Source organism: Aspergillus heteromorphus (assembly GCF_003184545.1).
Source record: "Aspergillus heteromorphus CBS 117.55 chromosome Unknown BO70scaffold_4, whole genome shotgun sequence".
Classification (NCBI taxonomy): Eukaryota; Fungi; Ascomycota; class Eurotiomycetes; order Eurotiales; family Aspergillaceae; genus Aspergillus; species Aspergillus heteromorphus.
The window spans coordinates 1,098,811-1,118,677 of NW_020290409.1; the positions used below are offsets into that span (position 1 = coordinate 1,098,811).

Sequence of the window (19,867 nt, forward strand, 5' to 3'; positions counted from 1 at the left end):
AGGAAATCATATTCAGGCTGCGTATATGTAGACAAAGGATTCATCTGCAGGCCAGCCGGGGGAAGTTCAACCCTCCTCACCGGCCGATCCGTCCAATCCTGTTCCCTTGTCGCGCGAAATGATCTAAACGTACAGGATATTAATCGTATCTTTTTCGCCTTTTCTCGCCCCGCCATTTTACCCTGCTCCATTGCTACAGAGATCGGGCAGTCTCGAACTGCCCCAAGAGATGCGAAACTACACCCGATGAAAAGAGAAATTCGAATCTCGCCCGGTCCGATAGCCCTGGTTAACAACAAAATAAAATAGTGGTCTCAAATTGTACAAGCTATCTTGTCTATACACATCGAGTCAGGATGAGGAAACAGGACACGGTGGACTAGGCGCCCGAGAGCATGGCGGTGCTCACCTATGCGAGGAAGGACTTGTTGAAGGCGGAGATGGTCTCCTTCAGCTTGGCCTCGAGCTCCTTGCTGACCTGGCCCTCCTTCTCGATGGTCTCCTGGATCTCGGGGTGGTTGCTCTTGAGGTGAGCAAGGATGTCGGTCTCCCACTGCAGGATGCTGGCGACGGGGATGTTGTCGAGGAAACCGTTGACACCGGCGAAGATCAGGGGAACCATGTCGGAGACGGACATGGGGGAGTACTGCTTCTGCTTGAGCAGCTCGGTGAGACGCTCACCACGGTTGAGGGTCTGCTTGGTGGAGGCATCGAGATCGGAACCGAACTGGGCGAAGGCAGCAACCTCACGGTACTGAGCCAAGAACAGCTTCAGGGAACCGGCGACCTGCTTCATGGCCTTGACCTGGGCAGCGGAACCGACACGGGAGACGGACAGACCGACGTTAATGGCGGGGCGGATACCCTTGTAGAACAGCTCAGACTCCAGGAAGATCTGACCGTCAGTGATGGAGATGACGTTGGTGGGAATGTAGGCAGACACATCACCACCCTGGGTCTCAATGACGGGCAGGGCAGTGAGGGAACCACCACCGAGCTTGTCGTTCATCTTGGCGGCACGCTCGAGAAGACGAGAGTGGAGGTAGAAGACGTCACCGGGGTAGGCCTCACGACCGGGGGGACGACGGAGCAGCAGGGACATCTGACGGTAGGCGACGGCCTGCTTGGACAGATCATCGTAGATGATGACGGCGTGGCGGCCGTTGTCACGGAACCACTCACCCATGGCACAGCCGGTGAAGGGAGCAAGGTACTGCAGGGGAGCAGCCTCGGAAGCGGTGGCAGCGACGATGACGGAGTACTTCATGGCGTCGTTCTCCTCAAGGGTCTTGACGAGCTGAGCGACGGTGGAACGCTTCTGACCGACGGCAACGTAGATACAGTACAGCTTCTTGCTCTCGTCGGTGGAGGAAGTGTTGTTCCAGCGCTTCTGGTTCAGCATGGCGTCAAGGGCGACAGCGGTCTTACCGGTCTGACGGTCACCGATGATCAACTCACGCTGACCACGGCCGATGGGGACCATGGAGTCGACACACTTGAGACCAGTCTGCACGGGCTGGTTGACGGACTGACGGGGCAGAATACCAGGGGCCTTGAGCTGGGCACGGCTCTTGGCCTTGGTGTTGATGGGACCCTTGCCATCAATGGGGTTACCGAGAGCGTCGACGACACGGCCGAGCAGCTCAGGGCCGACGGGGACATCAACCTGGAGGGGTTGTAAGTACATATACGGGCATAAAAACGCGGGTTTCAAAAAAGAGCGAACGTACAATCTCTCCGGTACGCTTGACGGTCTCACCCTCCTTGACGAGACGGTCGGAACCGAAAAGCACAACACCGACCTGGCCGGCTTCAAGGTTCATGCACATACCCTTGACACCAGAGGCGAACCTGTGCTTCCGTTAGCTGTCTGATATCTCGCCGGATTTGATGGGGGTGGCAGGATAAAGGGCACATACTCAACCAGCTCCTCAGCCTGGACGTTGGTCATGCCATGGACACGAGCGATACCGTCACTATTTTGATATTAGCGATTGATTCCATGTCGAAAATGCGGACAGCGGTCGGAATTCCGAATCAATTCGATGATTTCGATGATGTTGGAGCTGCCGCCAAAATTTTCAAGGACGGGAGAATCGGCAACGTACCCGACGGAAAGGACACGTCCAGTCTCGGCGAGACCAGCCTCCTCCTGGACACCACGGATTCTCTGCTCGAGGATGGAAGAAACCTCGGTGGGAGAGGCCTTGGCCTCAGCAGCGTAGGAACGGACCTGCTTGGAGGCACCAGCGAGAGGGCCGGGAACAGCCGCGCGAACCTGTAGGCGTACGCAGAATTTGTCAACACCATGACCACGCAGTCAAAACGCGTCAAAACGAGAGAGCAAGGCTTGCGACAGGTGGAGAGGCGATTGGAAGGCCCATTGAGATGAGATCTTCGATGGAATTGGGCCCCAGGTCGAGGGTGGTGGTCGAGGACGCTGGGGGCAGGGATGGGAGATGGGACTCACCGAGGCGATCCTGCCAGTGGCAGTGGCGGCCGCGACGGTGCGGCTGGACTGCCGCAAAGCGTTTCTGAACATTGTGATGGGGGTTCAGAGGAGTGGGAGAGTGGTTTCTCTGAAGGAGAGATGTAATTGGGGGGAGGGGAGGGAGAGGAGAAAGGATTGTGGATGGGTGGAAGGAGAGCTTTGTCGTCGGGGTTGGGAGGGATTCTCAGGACTGCCACTAATCCTAGTTTGCCGAGACCTCACCAACCTCCGAAGCCGCCCTAGTGCGCTCACGGGACGCCCACCCACCCAGCCAGCCAGAGCTGTCGGTCGGGTCGTCCTGCACCGCGTTCGTTTCTCGGACGGGTTGGCCTCTGTTTTTTCCTTTCTCCCATTTTTTTCTTGGGGTTCATTGACCGCTGGATTACAATTTTCTACTCATACTAAACACCTACCCGCGTTAACAGCGTTGGTGGTGGATGATGGGTTCCGGTTGCCGGGTTGCTGGGGGATTCTGAAGTTGTGTTTCTCCGGGCCACCTGGCAATCCCATTTTTCATTTGTCTGTTCTCGGATCTGCGGATACTGCTGGTTGGCCGGCTTACTCACCTTCATTTTCGTCGCAGCAACCAACAACGGTAACCAACCCGACAGTCCGACACTCGACACCTCACGACCGCTTGACCGGTTGTCCGGGTGGGAATTGGATCTGGTTGACATCTTCCAACCTCCAGCCAACCTTGGACGGACTCTGGAGGGAGGTTCGTGAGCGCTGTCCAGATAAACTTCCCTCTGCCCGTCATTCGTATTCACACACTACTTATGTAAATACCACTCCCTCCCTCCCTTGCCCTTGGTTCCTCCTCCCACGGTCCCCCGTTCTTCTTCCTCCCTCCCTCGCTTCCCCAACTTCCCGTTGCTTACATCATAGGTCAACCGCCCTAGCTCCCGTAGTTAGTACTATGTAGGTAGTAAAGTAGCAGTTTGCAGCTGCAGGACAGGACATCAATGCATTCGCCAATAACGGAACAACCTTGCTACCTATCAATTTCCAACTCCCATTATCAACGTAGTCATAATTCAACATAGCATGGACAAACTCCTCACCCAATGGCTAAAACCCTCAGCAGTGAAAAAAAGAAAAATTAGGTATTGTGGACACCTGGACGTGCCCAGGCCAAGCCAATGGTTACCCACGGCAAACCACCAGCTACACACCTCCATTACCTTCCAGATCACAACACACTCCCAACGGTTACCTATTTGGCAGCCTTGCCCTTCTTGGATTTAAACGCGGCAACCTCCTTCCGCACGTTCTCATCGTACCGGGCCTTCAGCTCCGGGCGATACCCAAAGAAGAACAGGGCCTCCATCCAGACGAAGAGCGGTGCCAGCAGGAAGGCCTGAACCAAGTTATCTAGCAACGCAGGGGCCCTGCGCTCGAACGCGCCGTGGCCGACGAACTGCGCCAACCAAGACACAACATGGACGCCGGCAAACCAGTAGTTGACACTCGCACCGTACGTAGCAAGGAGGTGGTTCCCGCAGGCTGCACCCGCGATAATCAGGGGAGCGACCAAGGCCCCGGCGACCGGCTCCAGCAGGATGTAGAATGAGGAGTATACCACGGCCGCGATCGTCCCGAGGTTCAGTGGCAGGTTGTGGATTTGAAGGGCATCAGGGAGGGTTACAAAGGCTGGGGTATTTGATGCCTGGTCGGTTGTTGGTTCAGGTTAGAGGATATATGGCCCGGGGAGGGGCGTGGAGGGGGTAAGAAATAGTCATACCAGCGCGATCCCAGTAAACAAAAGGATCGGTACACATGTCATGTGAATCGCGATGTTGACCTGATGAATAGTGAGTCCAGGAGTTGGCGAGGTTATAAGAGGAAGAAAGGCGTTGGTCATACGGGGTTGTTGTGGTAAGCGCCATACTGCAGACATCGGTTAGCATCTCAAACCATGTGTCTGTCGGAGGCAGCGGGAGTGAGCATACGAAGAGAAGCTGCTTTTCGAGATTCAAGGCCATCTTGGGTGCTTTGTTTGTGGAGAAGGGTCGGGCCAGAGTGATCCTGGAGACGCAGGCAAAAAGAAGGGGAAGGGTCCTTTGCTCAGCTGCCACCAAGCATTGCCTGATCAGGCCAGACAGCAGGGCTCAATTTATTTGTTCCTGACGGGGGATGCTTCGTGCAGACGTCATTCGCAGAGCAGCAGCACAAGGGCCGAGGATAATCGTGATTAATTACGCCCGGCGTCTCACACGAGACAGCTTGGACCGTCTGGGCGCAAAGTTACACGGCGGGCCCTGTCCGGTCGGGCGTATGGGCGCGTACGGTACTCGGTAATGGCAGAACCGCCAGCTGTGCACGTGACCGCATCCAGCTCGGCCGGCCCAGACACACCAGAAACCATGATTGCTATGACTTCGGTGTCCAGTTCTTTACCTGGTGGCCGCCCCCCCTGTCTCTGGATTTGGTTGGATGCAGATTCTTGCTGCTATCATTTCTGTTCCTTGCGCTCTTTAACTGCCTGTGCGCTCTCTTGCCTTGTTTGCTGCAGCATTCTCCGGGTTCTGTCGAGTGCATATCCCGTCATCGAGCAATTGAAGGCTGGCTGTTCTTTGTCGCAAACACAGTTATTGCATCCCTCTTTCATTATCAATCCAACCTGGACCCCCGCTCTGCCCCAGCCAGGCCTGCCGACCTCCTCATCTAATCTCCAGCATCCCCCGCCAGACGCCGGCCGGAACCCGATCGATCAGTCGCGTGAACCGCATCCCCCTCCCCACACCCGCCGTCACAGCAAATTTCTGTATCATACCTCCGGAGATCACAAGCGTGCAACATGTTTTTCCTAAAAGAGGAGATCAAGGTGATTACCTTGCACCCGTCCTACTTTGGCCCCAACATGCGCGAGTACCTCATCAACCGGTTAAACGAGGAGGAGGAGGGACGTTGTACGGGTGACCATTTCGTGATCTGTGTGATGGACATGGTAGATATTGGCGAGGGCCGGGTGCTGCCGGGGCTTGGGCAAGCAGAGTACACGATCAAGTACCGAGCGATCATCTGGAAGCCCTTCCGAGGCGAGACGGTACGTGTGGGGGAGGTCGCGCTGATAGGTTGCCGTTGCTGTGTATTCTGACCATACATCCGCAGGTCGATGCGATTGTTACCTCTGTCAAACCAACTGGAATCTTTACTTTGGCCGGCCCATTGTCTGTTTTCATTGCACGGAAAGTAGGTCGACCCGACGGCGCTGGATCATTAGGACGCGGGATGCTAATACGTGAACAAGAACATTCCCTCCGACATCAAGTGGGAGCCCAACACGGTACCACCCCAATATACGGACCATGCGGACCAGGTCATCGAAAAGGGCACCAGTCTACGGCTCAAGATCCTCGGTGTGAAGCCCGACGTTGCCGCGATCAATGCCATCGGAACGATCAAGGAAGATTACCTCGGGTGAGTGGCTCCTGTGCCGGCTGTGGTTGCGAATGCTTCGTGCTTTACTGATGCGCCCTTCTCTACAGACCGTTGTAATGCGATTGCGACGAGCTCCACACTTCCGCCGTTACCCTAATGATTGATGTCGCCCAACCAAAAAAGAACCACTAGGTTCGCTTTTCCCCTTTCCATCCTCATACAAAAACGACCAGGCTGAAGGCGACTGCCTCGTAAGGAGATGCGCTCATCGGGGAGGATGAGAGGGCGTCCCGAAGCAGTCTCAGGATTCCGGAGATGATCGAAAGACGGTCCCGACTGCCTTTGGATTGCAGAAGCCCGCGCAGGCGAACAGGGCTGCCTGATTGCTGGAGAACCAGACTCTGTACTGATTAGCTCAAGTGCGACCGGAGAAAACGACGACGAGGAGGGCTCTGGGGGTGTTCGTAGTAGCCTTGCCAGCTAGAAGGGAAGTATATGTGTGTATATCTACGCCGGGAAGGGTCAATTTGGGGTTGCAGGACAGAGCATTGCAAATAGAATAATACTAGAGATGTTGATCTGGGCGTCGATTCTCTGCATAGAGCGGCATAAGTATCCAAGCACTGACTGGTATGTATAGCCCGTGGTTGCCGGAGAGACGCGGCTGGTGGCGGGCGATGGAAGGTGAAACGCTGGTGTGTCCCTCGCCGGTGGATTCCCCAGTTCTTAGCGTGGGTTTCGTCGACGGGGAGCTGAGCGATGATTATTATTCTTCCGATGAGATTGGGATGTTCAGGTGACAGGAGTAGACAGTAGACTAAGACTAGATAGATAGATAGACTGGGTCCTGGGAAGCAGCCAGTCGGCAGTGCTGGAGATTAGGTGGTTAGTTGTTAGTTAGATAGTTAGTGAGTGAGTGAGTGAGTTGGGTTCCCAAGGATGCCTCTGGGGAAAGTGAAGAGGAACTGCTGCTGCTCCTGAAAGACCTGACTAGAACTATTAAATCTGTGCCTGACCTTCCTTACCTTATTTCCCTGACTTCCTTACTTCCAGGTTGTTGAAGTTGGACGGTCTCCTCCGGATTTATTGTTGTTCTCTCCCAAGGAACGGCCACCCGTGGTTCGCGATTCCCCTTCTCGCTCTCCGTCAACAACAATCCCCCTCTCCTCTCCAGTCTCCATCCCATCCCATCCACATTCGTTTCTTCCCTTCAAATCAAACCCCCCCCCCCACCACAGCAGCCATGTCTTTGAAAGACGTGTATCAGCGCTTCCTGGCCAACCCCCAGCCCGCTGCCCTGGCCCCCGATGCCTCCTTGATCTATATCACCACCACCACCAAGCTGGACGGCGCCTCCGCGGTCCTCAGCCACCTCGCCAAACAGCAGAAGATCGTCAAGACCAGGTCCGAGATTGTCCTCGATGCGATTGAAAGTGCCAACTCCCTGTGCTTGGACATTGAGACCACCCTGGAATTCAACACCGGCGGCGGGGCGTATCTTCCCTCTCTCGACGATAACTTCCTGGCCGACCACGTCGCGACTTTCCCCACGGTACGCATGCACCTATTCTACAATCCCCCCCCTTTCGGCTTGTTTCTAACACGGGACTCTCCCACTCCCTTAGATCCACATCGTTCGCTTCAATGCTCAAAACCAGATCCAGAATGTCCGCATCTACTGGGAACAGGCATCGCTACTGAAACAGGTCGAGGTGATCGGCTCCCGGAGTCGCGGTTGGCCCATTCGCGATACAAAGGACCAAATTCGCCTGATTAAATCCGCCATTGCGTCCGCCCCGACCGACAAGGGACCTGGCTCTGCCAACTTCCCCGCATACACCGAGAGGGAGACGGAGACTGGCGAGGAGCGCAGCAAGAAGGGCTCCCCCGGCAAGAGATACATCAAGGATCCTCACGCCGCTGACTCCCTGTTCGAGCTTCTCTCTCCCGGCAAGGAAGGCAAGGACCGGAGTGACCCGGTGCGTGCGCCGCGTGCTCCTGCATCCGGTGCGCCCCCGCCCCGTGAATACGGCGAACTCTTCGTCGAGGATGAGAATGCCGCCGATGCTCCCGACGTGACGCCGTCCCGGACCAAGCCGCGCCCCAAGTCCGGTGCCATCAGGAAGTTCCAGCCTTCCCGCCTCTTTGATGACGATGAGACTGTCGCCGCGGAGAAGAGCCACGAGCAGATCGCCTACCGGGCCAACCCCAAGCGGTTCGACCACTTCGAGCTGGGAGCGGACAACAGTACCCGGGAGATCAAGGAGAAGCCCCAGCGTCCCCAGTCGCGCCAGGCGCCTCACTGGGATTTTGACGATGTGACCCCCGAGAAGCCGAAGCGTCAGCCCCGTGGCGAAGAAGTCCGTCACTTTGGCTGGAGCGACGATGAGCCGGACCTCACGTCGCCCCCGGTCAGGCCCAAGGTGGTGCAGCCCCGGCCTGACGCTGAAACCCACTTTGAATTGGCAGATGTCCAGGAGGACAAGGGCCCTCGCATCATCAGCTCCTACCAGAACAAGGGTCTGGGTCTGTACAAGAACCACCTGTTCTCCGATTCTCCGCAGAAGGAGTCGGCCCCGCCGGCCAACAACGCCGCTAACATGAAGGAGTTTGCGAGCCACTGGTCTGTGACGGACTCGCCACAGGACCCTCACAACGACGAGAACAGCAAGCCTGTCCCCGGTGACCGCCAGCAGGCTCTGAAGATGATGCAGCCCAACTGGAAGAACACCTACGACCAGTCCTCGCCTGCCAAGATGACACCTCCCCAGCGTCGCTCCATGCGTAATGCCAACCAGCGCCACTGGGGAGTCGGCGAGAACTGATTCCTTCCGCCTGGGCCTAAGCATAAGCATAAGCATGGATACCCTGATCTTCTTCTCTCTTTCTCACCCCTTCTCTCTCTCTCCCGCCTGCGACGCCTCTCAACATCCTATCCTGTATGTTCCCTCTAGAGACCGCACACACACACAAAAACTGCATATGATACGATACATATTCCCCACCCGTGAACTATGATAGCACACACAGTTCCACGCATGCACGGATCTATGATAAACTACCCACCCTTTCTTGCTCTTCTACTTACCCTGCCCGTTCTTGTTTCTGCTCCGGTTTCTATCTATCTAGTCGAGGTTTTATTCTTTATTTTTTTTTTTCGAGCCGTGTATTTCTGGAAGGATTCAAATATCATTGTATTGTTGTTTAATTTTCTTGTTTGGGTTTGATTCGATTCTTGTAATTCCCCTTCTGTTTTTTGTTTCTGCTTCTCTGGTTGAATTTGTCAAGTTGGGTCCTGGTCTGTTTGCCTGCCTGCCTGCCACCCTACCTACCTATCTACTACCCACTACCTATCTGTGTCTTATGCGAAGAATGAATAAATCAGTCTGGCTGGCTGGTTGATGACTGCCCGTAGATCCCATACTATACCATACCTATCTATCTATCTATCTATATGGTAGATATCTAAATACATGGCTTGATAATGCCGTGAGTATGTTATTACTGCCTCCGGGTAACTACACTTGTATCTACATATGTGTCTTCATTGAGCGGGATATATCGTTAAATAAATACCTTGAAGCAGCTACTTCTACGTCTACATCTACATCTACATATACATATACATATACACCTATAGCTGAACTGAAACTGAAACTGGAAGTACAACTAACTTAGTAACTACAACCACCATGATTACTACCATCATCCCCAACCGAAACCCAATTTTTCGACTCCACAAATATTCATTAATGACTAAACTAGACTAGACCAAGCAGACGAGAGAGAGAGAGAGAGAGAGAGAACTGAGACTATGTATCTACACCCCAACGACAACAACCCAACAATCCAACAATCCAACAACGACAATCTGATCCGTCCTTCCGTCCATCCATCCACAGTCTCATCACACTCATCTCATCTCATCTCTTATTCCAAAACAAAAAGGTATCATATCACATGCCCTCAATAGACAAAAAACGAATAGATAGAAGACCCGAAAAAAAAAAAACAACACCTCGTAATCATCATCATCGTGCATGAAAATACCAACAATTTCGGGTCACCTAGATGGAGGGTAGTGGATATCAAGAGACATACTTGCTGGGAGATGGTAGGTAGGTATGTATGTATGTATATATGTATGTATCGTTGATATCCAATAGGGTCCAAGGGGAGGTGGGGAATGGCGTGGGGTTTAGATTTCATGGTTTGGGGTATAGGTAGGTAGGTAGGTAGGTAGGGAAGTATGTTAGATGTAGAACATGGTGTCGCGGACGTTAGGATGGATTTTCACGTCAGTGTTCCCCAGGGAGGGTTCGTGGCCGGTCACCACGCTACCGGTCGGGGTCTCTTGATCGAAGACATGGCTCAGGTAGCAGCGAGCTCTGGTGCAGACCAGATCGGCGTAGTAGGCCGGCGGACAGATGCTCACGGCTTTGGTGGCCCTGCCGAAGAGGAAGCAGACGTGGTAGGTGAGGCCCTCGAGGATGTCTGCGGCGTTCTGGTGGGGGAACTTGGCTTTCTCGCGGCAGAAGATCTCGTCCCAGACGGTGAAATAGTGGGCAGGACGGGCAGTGCCTTTCAGCGCGGTGTGGGCTTGGAGGTAAAACTCCCAGTTGCGGGCTTCGGTGACGCCGCGGTCGACGACAGTGCCGTTGTGCGGGTTGCCGGAGCGGTCGGCGTCCTCGAGCTTGCTTGGGTAGAAGCGAGTGTGATGGCGTTTGCCGACAACCACGATGGAGATCCGGGGGAGGCCCTTGGCCGTGTCGGGGGCAGGGTAAGTCTCCTTGCAGGCTTCCTTGAGAAGGGTCAGTTCTTGCTGGACGACGAGGTCGTATTGGCCTTCGGAGACGCCGTCCCGGTAGACGATGATGTTCTCCGGGTAGGCGCTCTTGTGTGCGCGAGCCCAGCGATTCAGGTGGGCTTTCAGCATCGTGTCCAGGTCATTGACCATCTCCTGGCGCGCGGTTTGGATGCGGAGCTCTGCGGGCCACTGGCCCAGGGATGAGTCGACAGAGGCAACCATTCCTGCGACACTGGGGGCGGCGGACGAGGAGCCAGGGGAAGGGTGGGTGACATCGATGCCGACGAGCATCGTCTTGTTCTGTCCGATGAGAGGCAGTTCCTTGGGATCCAGGATCTGGTTGATACCACCGAGCTTCAGGTTGAACTTGAGCCCGACATTGGCAAAGTACTGGTCCTGGGACTTCGCGAATTTCTCGCCGAGCACGTTCACGTTACGGACTCCGTGCTGCAGGTCGCAGACTCGCTTGATGCTGTTGTAGAGTTCCGTGTCAATAGCAGGAAGAATCGTCAGGATCAACGAGGGCTTATGGACGGCCATCAGCTTGGCAACGGCCTTCTCGATTTGAGTCTCAGGCGACTGGCTCCTGTCCAAGACGACCCTTTCTCCACCCTTGGGCATCTGGGCAACCACGCCGATTTCGTTCAACTTCGCAGTGAAATTGCGCAGGCAGTTACTCAATTCATCTGGGGAGTTAAAGGCCCGCCTGCCACGCTCAAAGTCCAAGAGAATCCACGCCCAAGAGGAGAGGTTGGAAGACGTAGAAAATCGAATGGATTTCATATTCCAGCTTCCTCCTAGTGGCTTGATTGACTTTTGGTTGGGCTTACCCACGTCCTTGTACAAGACATTGGGTGGTGCAAGCACTCGACCAGGCACGGTCACCAGTCTGGGATCAGTCTGGATGCCGAATTTCACCTGGCAGGCATTAGTGATTATTCACGGAATGTTTATAGAGGATGATCTGCTCACAAGGGTCGGGTTGGCTGGTGCGCCCAGGCTCAGCACGTTTGTTCCCTGGTTGACGATAGATTCGGCGTTGTGGGTGGGAGAGCGCACGGCAAAGTTGAGCATGTTTCGGGTTTGGTTCGGCGTCAGCTTAGTATTCGCCTGCTGGCCCGGCTGGACTACACAGACTTCAACGGGCAGATAGCTGGGATTTTCGCTAGTCCCGACGTTCACCACCGGCAGGCTTGCGTCCACGTTCAGGTTATAGTCTTCAATGACTGTCAGACCAGCTTGCCCAAGGTCAGTCCGGGGAGAGAACACTTACTTTGACGGAAGAAGTCCGCGACGCTGATGTACTTGCCAGCAGGCGCGGGCCCCGCCTTGGCTGGCTTCTTGCCGGAGCGTTTGGACTGCTGGGCAGAGGAGGGCTGTTGGCCTGGCGCATCGAGGAAGAATTGCACATCCCTTGGACCGGCTCCATGTCTGGCCACCCTGGGAGGGTTTTGCAAAGACGCCCCATCCCTAGGAGTCGCAAGGCCCGAAATGCGCTTGATCCTGGGGATGACCTGGCCCTTCTTGTTCTTCTTTTGGATGTGCGTCACGCTGACTCGCAGGTTACGTAGGAACTTTCGGAGCTGATGAACATCACGCGCGTCGTAGGCAGCGATAACGTTTCCCAGTGGTCCTTCCTGGTAACAGGCCGCGTATTTCACCTGCACGTTCACCAAAAGACGTGCGGTTGCCGCCCGGACACTGACGAAGAAGCCACGGAGGGCCTCAAGGCCATTACCCAGGTTGTATTTCTCTTCAGCGCCCCCGCACATGGCAAAATGCTTGTTGGCCCCAACGGAGGCAATCGTCATGTCACTCTTGGGTTGGAAGCCGAGAATGATATTCATCGCCTGCAGCACGTCTGCCTTGGATGCGAACATGGCAGCAGCATTGCTCGAGGTCAGGTAATTGAGAAGATCACCGGAATTGAGAGTGCCAGTGAATTGGTACTTCACTCGGTAGACTGTTGGATTCTCCGGATACTCGTCCTCGTCCTCGTTTCGGTAGCGGACATCGTAATCGCGCTCGTCCTCTGGGAGTTTGACGCTTGAAATCAGAGTGGACATGTAATCGGTAACGATACTATCCTTGAGAGAAAGGAGGTGTTCTTCGAGGAGCAGTCTGACAACCTGGCGGGCCTTCTTGCCGGTAGGCTTCTTTCCGGCCGAGTCGGCGTGGATATCAACATTGTACCGGTAGAGCTGGGTGCTCGCGGACTTGAGCTCGAAGTAGTTGGCGAAGAGCGTGACGGGCCGTCCCTGCGTGCCAAAACCAGGCCGCTCTGGCCAGTCCGCCGACTTCTGCTGCTTCTTGGTCAAAGCTGCTGCCACGGCGTTCTCCGTCTTCTCCACCTGTGCGCTGGGAGGAGCAAGCGGTCCTTTCGGGCTGCAGGGGCGAGGGTATCAGGTCAACGTGCCATCCAAGAGCCGGGGGGGGATACCCACGAGTACACGGAGGGAGCCTCGAAGCCTCCACGCCCTCCACGGCCCCCTCCACGGCCACCACGTCCCCCATCGAACCCTCCGCGTCCTCGACCTCCATCAAACCCTCCGCGTCCTCGACCTCCGTCGAACCCTCCTCTGCCACGACCTCCATCGAACCCTCCGCGTCCCCGTCCCCCATCGGACCCGCCCCGTCCGCGACCACGTCCGCCTTCCGGGCCGGGGCGGAAGGGAAGGTCGGTGGAAGAGCCACGGCCTCCTCCACCTCTACCGCGGTCACCCCGGCCACGATCTCCGCCTCGACCACGACCCCGGTCAGAGCCACCTCTGGACGACATGATGCTTCAGCAGGGCAGGTGGGTAGTAGTTTATTGGTTTGAAAGATAAAAAAAAAAAAAAAAAAAGGTGCTCGCGTTCGAACCGACTAACAGACTAGCAACTTAGATAGAAATCGGGATGCTGGGAGGGAGGTGGAAGGAAGTTGGGGTGGACAAGCGGGAGAAATTAGTACAAGGCTCCCCACATCCCAGGAGGTGTTGGTGTTTGCTGGGGGCATTCAATGAACGCAACGCGACACGGGATTGCGGCAGGGATGTCAGTTCATGCAGGCTGAGTTGGCAAGTGAAGGACTTCATTCAATGAGAGACGAGCGGACTAGCAGGCCTCAAGTACTTATCAAGTCATAGTAGTAAGGACTCCGATGGACTCCTCCATTCATCCATGGCGTTCACAGGTGACAGTTCCGTTCCAATAATACTGAGACCCCAGGGACGATCTCGGGCTGGGAATGTCAAGTCATTCTGACGTCGGACCAAGACAAAGCCAGGCCTATCTATAGAATGGAGGATGTCGTAGTACTGTAAGGAAAAGCAAGAGTTCCGTATGGTTCACATGCCCGGTCCACCTTGTACTCCGTACCGTTCCGTACCGTTCCGTACCGTTCCGTACCGTCAAACCTTACAGAGTATACGGCTTACCGGCCGGTTCTGGCCCGGGAGGCTGACTTTCAGGCCATGACGGTGACTCAAACACGGTGCAAAGCCAGGTGATATTCCCTTCCGCCCCGGCTGGGCCTGCCTGAATTCCAGGCTGGAGACAGTTTACTGGCCTACCTGGGGACGGCGTACAGACTACATGTTAGGCTGGCTATCTAGTTAGATAGTAGTGAAGTTGAAGGAGCCGTCTTACATAACGTGTCCAGTGCAGGGGTTTTCTCCCTGAGACCTTCACTCTCCCCCATTTGATCCCTCCATTTAATCCCTCCCTCCATTCCAGTTCATCTGCCCCCCTCCTTACGTCAGCAGGGACCCCTCGCCCGCCGCAACTCGATTGCTGCCGCTCCTGACCGCCTCAAGGTGATAACGGAGATAGCCCGTAACTCTATCACTAAGCACCAACTGACGGACGGACGGACTTGCCTGCCTGTCTGTCTTTCATCCTCGTCTTTGTGGGAGGTCCGATTCTACTCCCACATTTATCTTCTCCTCGCTTCCCCGGGCATTTAGGACTGCTTCCCGGTGCCTTCAATATCGCTTGATAAAACAGCTCGGGTCGACGTGGTTCGATCACGGACTGCCATCGACCAGGTGGACCGCACCGCAACCATCCTCCACCCTCCACCCTATCGCGCCCCTCCTCCGTGCTCCCCCTACCCTCCGGCTGTCTCATCTCGGGTCGACGTACGAACGGGACCGGGTCGCATCGCATAAAGCTCGCTCGCGTGGTATTCTTCGGCTGGCGTGTGCCCTGCCTGGTGAAAGCAACGAGATCGTGCGACAACCGACCCTTGCGCACCCTCCATATCTCGAAAGCGGCATTCAACTGCCTCGCATTTCTCGGCTTCTCGCATCGCGTCAACCCGACCGCTGGAACGTGGCCTAGGCTTGCACAGAGACCGTGTCACAGAAGTCCCTGTCCATACGGCTTTCTTTCAGATTCCGCCGTGGCTGCGCGGTTCTTCGCCTTCAGGTTCTTCACACTCTGTCTTCGAATAGCTCGAGTCCGATCGATAAACCGCGCGCACAATATCGTTCCATCCTTTCGCTTTGGGCAAGTTCCGTTCCCCATAATCTCGCAATGTCTCCGACACCCCCGTCTACAACGTCGTCCAGCGCTGGCGCATTTTCTCCGGAAGGGCAGTTCAGGGTTATCAGGAAGAGGAACCGGGTGCCTCTCTCTTGTGGACCCTGCCGGCATAGGAAGTAAGGCTCTCGATGGTTCCATCCCACCCAAGTGCTGACAACTGGTGTACAGGCTGAAATGCAACCGTTCGCACCCGTGTGAGAACTGTGTCAAGCGGGGCGATGCGGCATCATGCTCGTACGCCCAGGTCAACGTGCGAAAGAAGAACACCCCCCAACAGACCGCTTCGAGCTCTCCAGACGATATGCAAAACAGGATCGACCGACTAGAAAGCCTAGTCCTATCCTTGATGACTAACGGGTCCCAGGCCGCGGGTCCTGCCGCGGCCATGGCTGCCCTCTCTGGCAACAGCAGCAACACTGGTTCGGTGCCACATACAGGCGACCTGGACCTGGATCTCGAAGATGAATCGCCCAACGGCCCGGAGGAGAGCGACACGGAGCAAGTGACCAAGTCGTTTGGTATCATGAAAGTCGACAACAACAAATCCCTGTATTTCAGCGAGGCGCACTGGGCCACAGTCATGAACGACGTGAGTCTCCTGCATAATCGGGCTGTTCGTTTGCTGATGATTCGCGACAGATCGCAGAAGTCCGCAACTTCTTCCAGACACACAAGAAACAGTATGAGGAACAGGCTGAAAAGTTGAAGAGCACCAAGCTCCCAACCGACGTTCCGGGCTCGGCATTGTTGTTTGGTGCCACGAAGCCTCTAAGCCGAGCCGAAATCATGTCTTCTTTCCCCTCCAAGTATACAACAGATATGTTGATTGCGCGCTACTTTAGCTCCTACGACCCCTCAACTCGTAAGTCTTGGATATTTCTACATCTTTTTAGACGATGCTAACGCATAGCAAAGACGTCCTTCATGGACCTACTTTTCAGGCACAGGTAAGCCGGAAACACTGACCTCTCTTAGCACGGTATTGACTCTGTCGTAGTATAACAAACATTGGGAAGATCCTTCCCAGACTTGTACTGTTTGGATCGCCATGCTTTTTGCCATGATGCGACTGGCAATGCTGTCATATCATCGCGATGGAGATGAACCTCCCGAGTTCCGGGGGAAGTCCTTGGATATGGCCGGCACGTTCAGAAACCTGGTGGCGCAGTGTCTTACCTTGGCCGACTTCACCAAATCGTATCCCAACCTGATCGAAAGCTTGATCTTCCACCTTCATGGAGATCTCTGTCAAACAAGGGAAGCGGATGTGTCGGTGTGGGTGCTCGTAGGGGTGATCGTGAGACTGGCCATGAGGATGGGGTATCATCGCGATTCGAAGATGTTCCCCAACATCACACCGTTCCAAGGTGAGATACGCCGTCGCGTGTGGACATTCGTGCGGCAGGCGGACCTGCTGTGCTCGTTTCAAATCGGACTACCGAGCATGATCCGTACCACCGACAGTGATACGGATTTGCCGCGGAATCTCTACGACGACGATTTCGACGAGACCTGCCAAGAGCTCCCTCCATCACGCCCCCCGAACGAACCTACCCCGATCTCTTATCTGATTGCGAAATCACGCCTCACGTTTGCTTTCGGCGGGGTCATGGAGTCGACCTCTTCCCTGCTGCCACCCACATCTTACGACAGAATCATGGAGCTGGATGCCGAGCTTCGCCGGGCCAGGGACTTGATCCCTGAACACCTCCTCATCCGACCCATGGAAGACTGCCCGTTAGATTCCCCGAACCTCATACTATCGCGATTTGCAGTGAGTCTATCCCGTCTGGTGCCTGTCCCATGCTGACAACTCGTAGGTTGTGAGTGTGTACCACAAAGCTCAGTGTGTGCTCCATCGGAGGTTCCTTATCCAGGCGCGTGAGAATCCTCGTTTTACGTACTCGAGAAGGACGTGCATTGATTCCGCGATGGAGCTGCTGCGGTATCAGTCATTACTCCACACGGAAACTCGACCCACTGGCCGTCTACGAAGCCGGCACAATCGGGTGACCTCGCTTGGCTCTACCGACTATCTCCTTGCCGCAACTATCATCTGCCTCGACCTATTCCATGGACAACGGCTCCAGGCGGCGGGCAGAACGTCCAGTGACTCATACGCCTGGGGTAGAGAGCGGCGAGATGAGATGCTCGCGGCTCTGCAGCGAACCAAGGAGATATGGGAGGAGCTCCGGGACGAGACGATGGAGGCCTGGAAGGCGGGAGGAGCCCTGGGGGTGATGCTTGCCAAGCTCAACTTGGGACACCCTGAAAACAATACTGCCGCGGCGGCATTTGAGCCACAGGATGAGAAGCAAAGCGCGGCAATGACACTCGGTCTTCTCAGCAGCGGGATGAGCCCGATGAATCCCGGCCATCAGCCCCTTGGTGACATCTCGTTCAAGATGCCCGATGCGCCTTTGCCAGCACAAGGAGCATTCGGCCCGACAGCGGACATGACAGGGGCGCCTTCTCCGTTCAGCACCATGTTTGGCCAGATGCCTGACATGCAGCTCAATCTGGACTGGGTATGTATATCGCCGAGAATCAAAATGTCTTCCAGCTAACCCAATATCAGGACGCCTGGGATACCTACATTCAGAGCTCAACGCTGGACGCTTCGTCGCAATGGTGGCCATCCGGAGAACTGCAGCAACCGCAGGGTCAAAACCCCCTGTCTCCTCCCCAACTGCCAGTGGTCCAACCTGGACCTGCCGACAGAATGCGCTCTTTGCCCCGTGGTCCCAACATGTTCTCTCCGGAGACCAGTGGCTACGATAGCAGTCCACTGGCGACCTACCCTGTCAACCCACCCCAACATCCCGGGAATCCGGTGACGGGGCAAGGGACGTGACGTGCCCTTGGCATTGACCGGACACGCAGTATATGAAATGAATGGGTAAAAGTTAATGTGCAGGTTTAGTTTCTTTCTGAAGTGCTCGTTGTAACCGCCTATCTCCGCTCACAGGAGACGTGTTTTCACAGTATATATTTAAGGAGTTGGTGTCTGAAATGGGGGAGATGTACAGTTGTTATCATTATCGACTCTCTGTCCGGTCAGGAACAATGTATGTAAAATAGTGGAAGTCATGATTACCAGTTGCGCCGAGTACGGATTACATTATTGTCACGCGTACGATCGAATTCCCGTACAGATGTCATACAGCCAAAGTCCAGCCCATCGACTGGAACGGAACTATACGATACGGCCATCACGTGACGTTATCGGAGCCCGGCCCAGCCAAACGTTTTCCTGCAAATCTCCGAAGCAACAATTTTCCCAATCCCCGAAATCCTCCCTTTTGCCCTTTTTTTCCGGCAGATTTAATCACTCCAGACGGAAAATCAAGATGTAAGTAGATGGGATCTGATGACGAGGCGTGTCTTCGACGATGTCCGGTCTAACTTACCCTTGCGCAGGCATTGCTTCAGAAGAGCCGCCTGCCGGCTGTTGACCTCCAGCCCGGCTTCATTGCGCTCAACCAGACCTGCCCCGTCCTTTTCCGCTCGCTTCTCCGTCCCTGTCAAGACTTCTTTGCCCTCTCTCCAGGCCCGCTGGAACAGCACCGAGGTCAAGTCCCAGCCTGAAGTCACGAACACTGAGGCCAAGGTCGAGTCTGAAGCTCCGGCTGAGTCTAAGTCTGAGGTCAAGGTCGAGTCTGAGTCTGAGGTCAAGGTCGAGGCGGAGCGTGTCACGGATGCCGTCACCGAGCAGATCGAGAGTAACGAGGTGACGCCGACAGAAAATCAATCCGAGAAAAAGACCCCCGAGTACGGAGTCGATGCCCAGTTCTCTCACCGCACCAGGCGGCTCCAACGCCTGCAGCGGACCCCGGAGCCCAAGGAGACGGTCTTCATCGGCAATCTCTTCTACGACGTGACTCATGATGACCTGAGAGCCCAGATGGAGAAGTACGGTGTTGTGGAGCGTGCGATGATCGTGACGGACAACCGGGGTACCAGCAAAGGGTGAGTGAGAGCCTAGCAGTCCGGTTCCGATTCCAATTCCCCCTTGAGGCACTGGTATTGACGGGTATTCTCTACCGCATAGGTACGGCTACGTTCAATTCGACAACGTGGACACGGCCCAGCGCGCCATCGAGGCGATGCACCTTCGCGTGTTCGAGGGCCGTCGCGTGAACGTGGAGTTCGCGCAGTCCAACCTCGACTACCACCAGCGCCTGTTCCCCGCCTCCAAGACCCTGTACATCGGCAACCTGCCGTTCCAGATGACCGATCGCGATCTCAACGAATTGTTCAAGGACATCGTCAACGTTGTTGATGTCCGTGTGTCGGTCGACCGCCGCACCGGTCAGCCCAGAGGCTTCGCCCACGCTGATTTCATCAGCGCCGACAGCGCCCGCACTGCTCTCAACTCTCTCAAGGAGAAGACTCCCTACGGCCGGAAACTTGTCGTCAACTTCAGCAATCACAGCAAACGCCAAAACAACCCGAACCAGGACCGTCGCGAGAATCAGGGCCGCCGCGAGAACCAGGGCCGCGAGCAGGAAACTCCTGTGAAGGATGTCCCCGAGATCTAATTATAAACTGTAGCTGGGTATCTCATGGGTTTGGCATTCATGTATTTTTTCACGGAGCAAATGCAAACATTGTAATATAGTCTTGTATATCATTGAATCATTCTTCTCTCTCTCTCTC

General features: G+C 55.3%; 7 protein-coding genes across 7 annotated transcripts; 4 read left to right on the forward strand and 3 right to left on the reverse strand.

Annotated features, from left to right (window-relative positions):
- Positions 1–120: 120 nt before the first annotated feature.
- On the reverse strand, positions 121–2,542 carry BO70DRAFT_418480 (F1F0 ATP synthase subunit alpha; the record flags this gene model as incomplete). Its single annotated transcript, XM_025547452.1, has 6 exons — positions 121–328; positions 410–1,666; positions 1,731–1,851; positions 1,920–1,976; positions 2,109–2,278; positions 2,471–2,542. The coding sequence occupies 5 exons, from the start codon at positions 2,540–2,542 to the stop codon at positions 410–412; spliced, it is 1,677 nt and encodes a 558-aa protein (XP_025402466.1). The 3' UTR covers positions 121–328.
- Positions 2,543–3,343: 801 nt separating this feature from the next.
- On the reverse strand, positions 3,344–4,295 carry BO70DRAFT_359562 (2-hydroxy-palmitic acid dioxygenase MPO1). The gene is made up of 2 exons (XM_025542565.1): positions 4,236–4,295; positions 3,344–4,160 (listed from the first exon to the last, which is right to left on the reverse strand). Exons 1-2 carry the CDS (start codon positions 4,275–4,277, stop codon positions 3,708–3,710), a joined length of 495 nt encoding a protein of 164 aa, XP_025402467.1. The 5' UTR covers positions 4,278–4,295; the 3' UTR covers positions 3,344–3,707.
- A 902-nt stretch (positions 4,296–5,197) lies between these two features.
- BO70DRAFT_164671 (DNA-directed RNA polymerase II subunit RPB7) lies at positions 5,198–6,250 on the forward strand. The gene is made up of 4 exons (XM_025538313.1): positions 5,198–5,540; positions 5,606–5,686; positions 5,745–5,914; positions 5,983–6,250. Exons 1-4 carry the CDS (start codon positions 5,292–5,294, stop codon positions 5,990–5,992), a joined length of 510 nt encoding a protein of 169 aa, XP_025402468.1. The 5' UTR covers positions 5,198–5,291; the 3' UTR covers positions 5,993–6,250.
- Positions 6,251–7,118: 868 nt separating this feature from the next.
- BO70DRAFT_285266 (uncharacterized protein) lies at positions 7,119–8,700 on the forward strand (the record flags this gene model as incomplete). The annotated part of the gene is made up of 2 exons (XM_025539155.1): positions 7,119–7,427; positions 7,501–8,700. 2 exons carry the CDS (start codon positions 7,119–7,121, stop codon positions 8,698–8,700), a joined length of 1,509 nt encoding a protein of 502 aa, XP_025402469.1.
- Positions 8,701–9,987: 1,287 nt separating this feature from the next.
- On the reverse strand, positions 9,988–13,909 carry BO70DRAFT_164711 (putative RNA interference and gene silencing protein (Qde2)). The gene is made up of 5 exons (XM_025538314.1): positions 13,434–13,909; positions 13,127–13,259; positions 11,956–13,067; positions 11,655–11,899; positions 9,988–11,600 (listed from the first exon to the last, which is right to left on the reverse strand). The coding sequence occupies exons 1-5, from the start codon at positions 13,459–13,461 to the stop codon at positions 10,128–10,130; spliced, it is 2,991 nt and encodes a 996-aa protein (XP_025402470.1). The 5' UTR covers positions 13,462–13,909; the 3' UTR covers positions 9,988–10,127.
- Positions 13,910–15,015: 1,106 nt separating this feature from the next.
- On the forward strand, positions 15,016–18,320 carry BO70DRAFT_164721 (Zn(II)2Cys6 transcription factor). The gene is made up of 7 exons (XM_025538315.1): positions 15,016–15,324; positions 15,377–15,797; positions 15,848–16,070; positions 16,124–16,155; positions 16,206–16,982; positions 17,029–17,736; positions 17,787–18,320. The coding sequence occupies exons 1-7, from the start codon at positions 15,200–15,202 to the stop codon at positions 18,060–18,062; spliced, it is 2,562 nt and encodes an 853-aa protein (XP_025402471.1). The 5' UTR covers positions 15,016–15,199; the 3' UTR covers positions 18,063–18,320.
- Positions 18,321–18,495: 175 nt separating this feature from the next.
- BO70DRAFT_359568 (nucleic acid-binding protein) lies at positions 18,496–19,852 on the forward strand. The gene is made up of 3 exons (XM_025542566.1): positions 18,496–18,560; positions 18,629–19,177; positions 19,260–19,852. Coding segments are annotated over exons 1-3 (1,041 nt in total). The 5' UTR covers positions 18,496–18,558; the 3' UTR covers positions 19,750–19,852.
- The last annotated feature ends 15 nt before the right edge of the window (positions 19,853–19,867 follow it).

Bases quoted from the DNA above. Each gene is read 5' to 3' on its own strand.
- BO70DRAFT_359562 (XM_025542565.1), bottom strand. From the start codon at position 4,277: ATGACATGTGTACCGATCCTTTTGTTTACTGGGATCGCGCTG. The intron at 4,161-4,235 runs GTATGACTATTT...ACAACCGACCAG, and splicing joins TGTTTACTGGGATCGCGCTG to GCATCAAATACCCCAGCCTT.
- BO70DRAFT_164671 (XM_025538313.1), top strand. From the start codon at position 5,292: ATGTTTTTCCTAAAAGAGGAGATCAAGGTGATTACCTTGCACCCGTCC. The intron at 5,541-5,605 runs GTACGTGTGGGG...ATACATCCGCAG, and splicing joins AGCCCTTCCGAGGCGAGACG to GTCGATGCGATTGTTACCTC. The intron at 5,687-5,744 runs GTAGGTCGACCC...TACGTGAACAAG, and splicing joins CTGTTTTCATTGCACGGAAA to AACATTCCCTCCGACATCAA.
- BO70DRAFT_164711 (XM_025538314.1), bottom strand. From the start codon at position 13,461: ATGTCGTCCAGAGGTGGCTCTGACCGGG. The intron at 13,260-13,433 runs GTCGTGGTCGAG...GTCGTGGCAGAG, and splicing joins CAGAGGTGGCTCTGACCGGG to GAGGGTTCGACGGAGGTCGA. The intron at 11,601-11,654 runs GTGAGCAGATCA...AATGCCTGCCAG, and splicing joins CACCAGCCAACCCGACCCTT to GTGAAATTCGGCATCCAGAC.
- BO70DRAFT_164721 (XM_025538315.1), top strand. From the start codon at position 15,200: ATGTCTCCGACACCCCCGTCTACAACGTCGTCCAGCGCTGGCGCATTT. The intron at 15,325-15,376 runs GTAAGGCTCTCG...ACTGGTGTACAG, and splicing joins GGACCCTGCCGGCATAGGAA to GCTGAAATGCAACCGTTCGC. The intron at 15,798-15,847 runs GTGAGTCTCCTG...GATTCGCGACAG, and splicing joins GGGCCACAGTCATGAACGAC to ATCGCAGAAGTCCGCAACTT.
- BO70DRAFT_359568 (XM_025542566.1), top strand. The intron at 19,178-19,259 runs GTGAGTGAGAGC...TCTACCGCATAG, and splicing joins AACCGGGGTACCAGCAAAGG to GTACGGCTACGTTCAATTCG.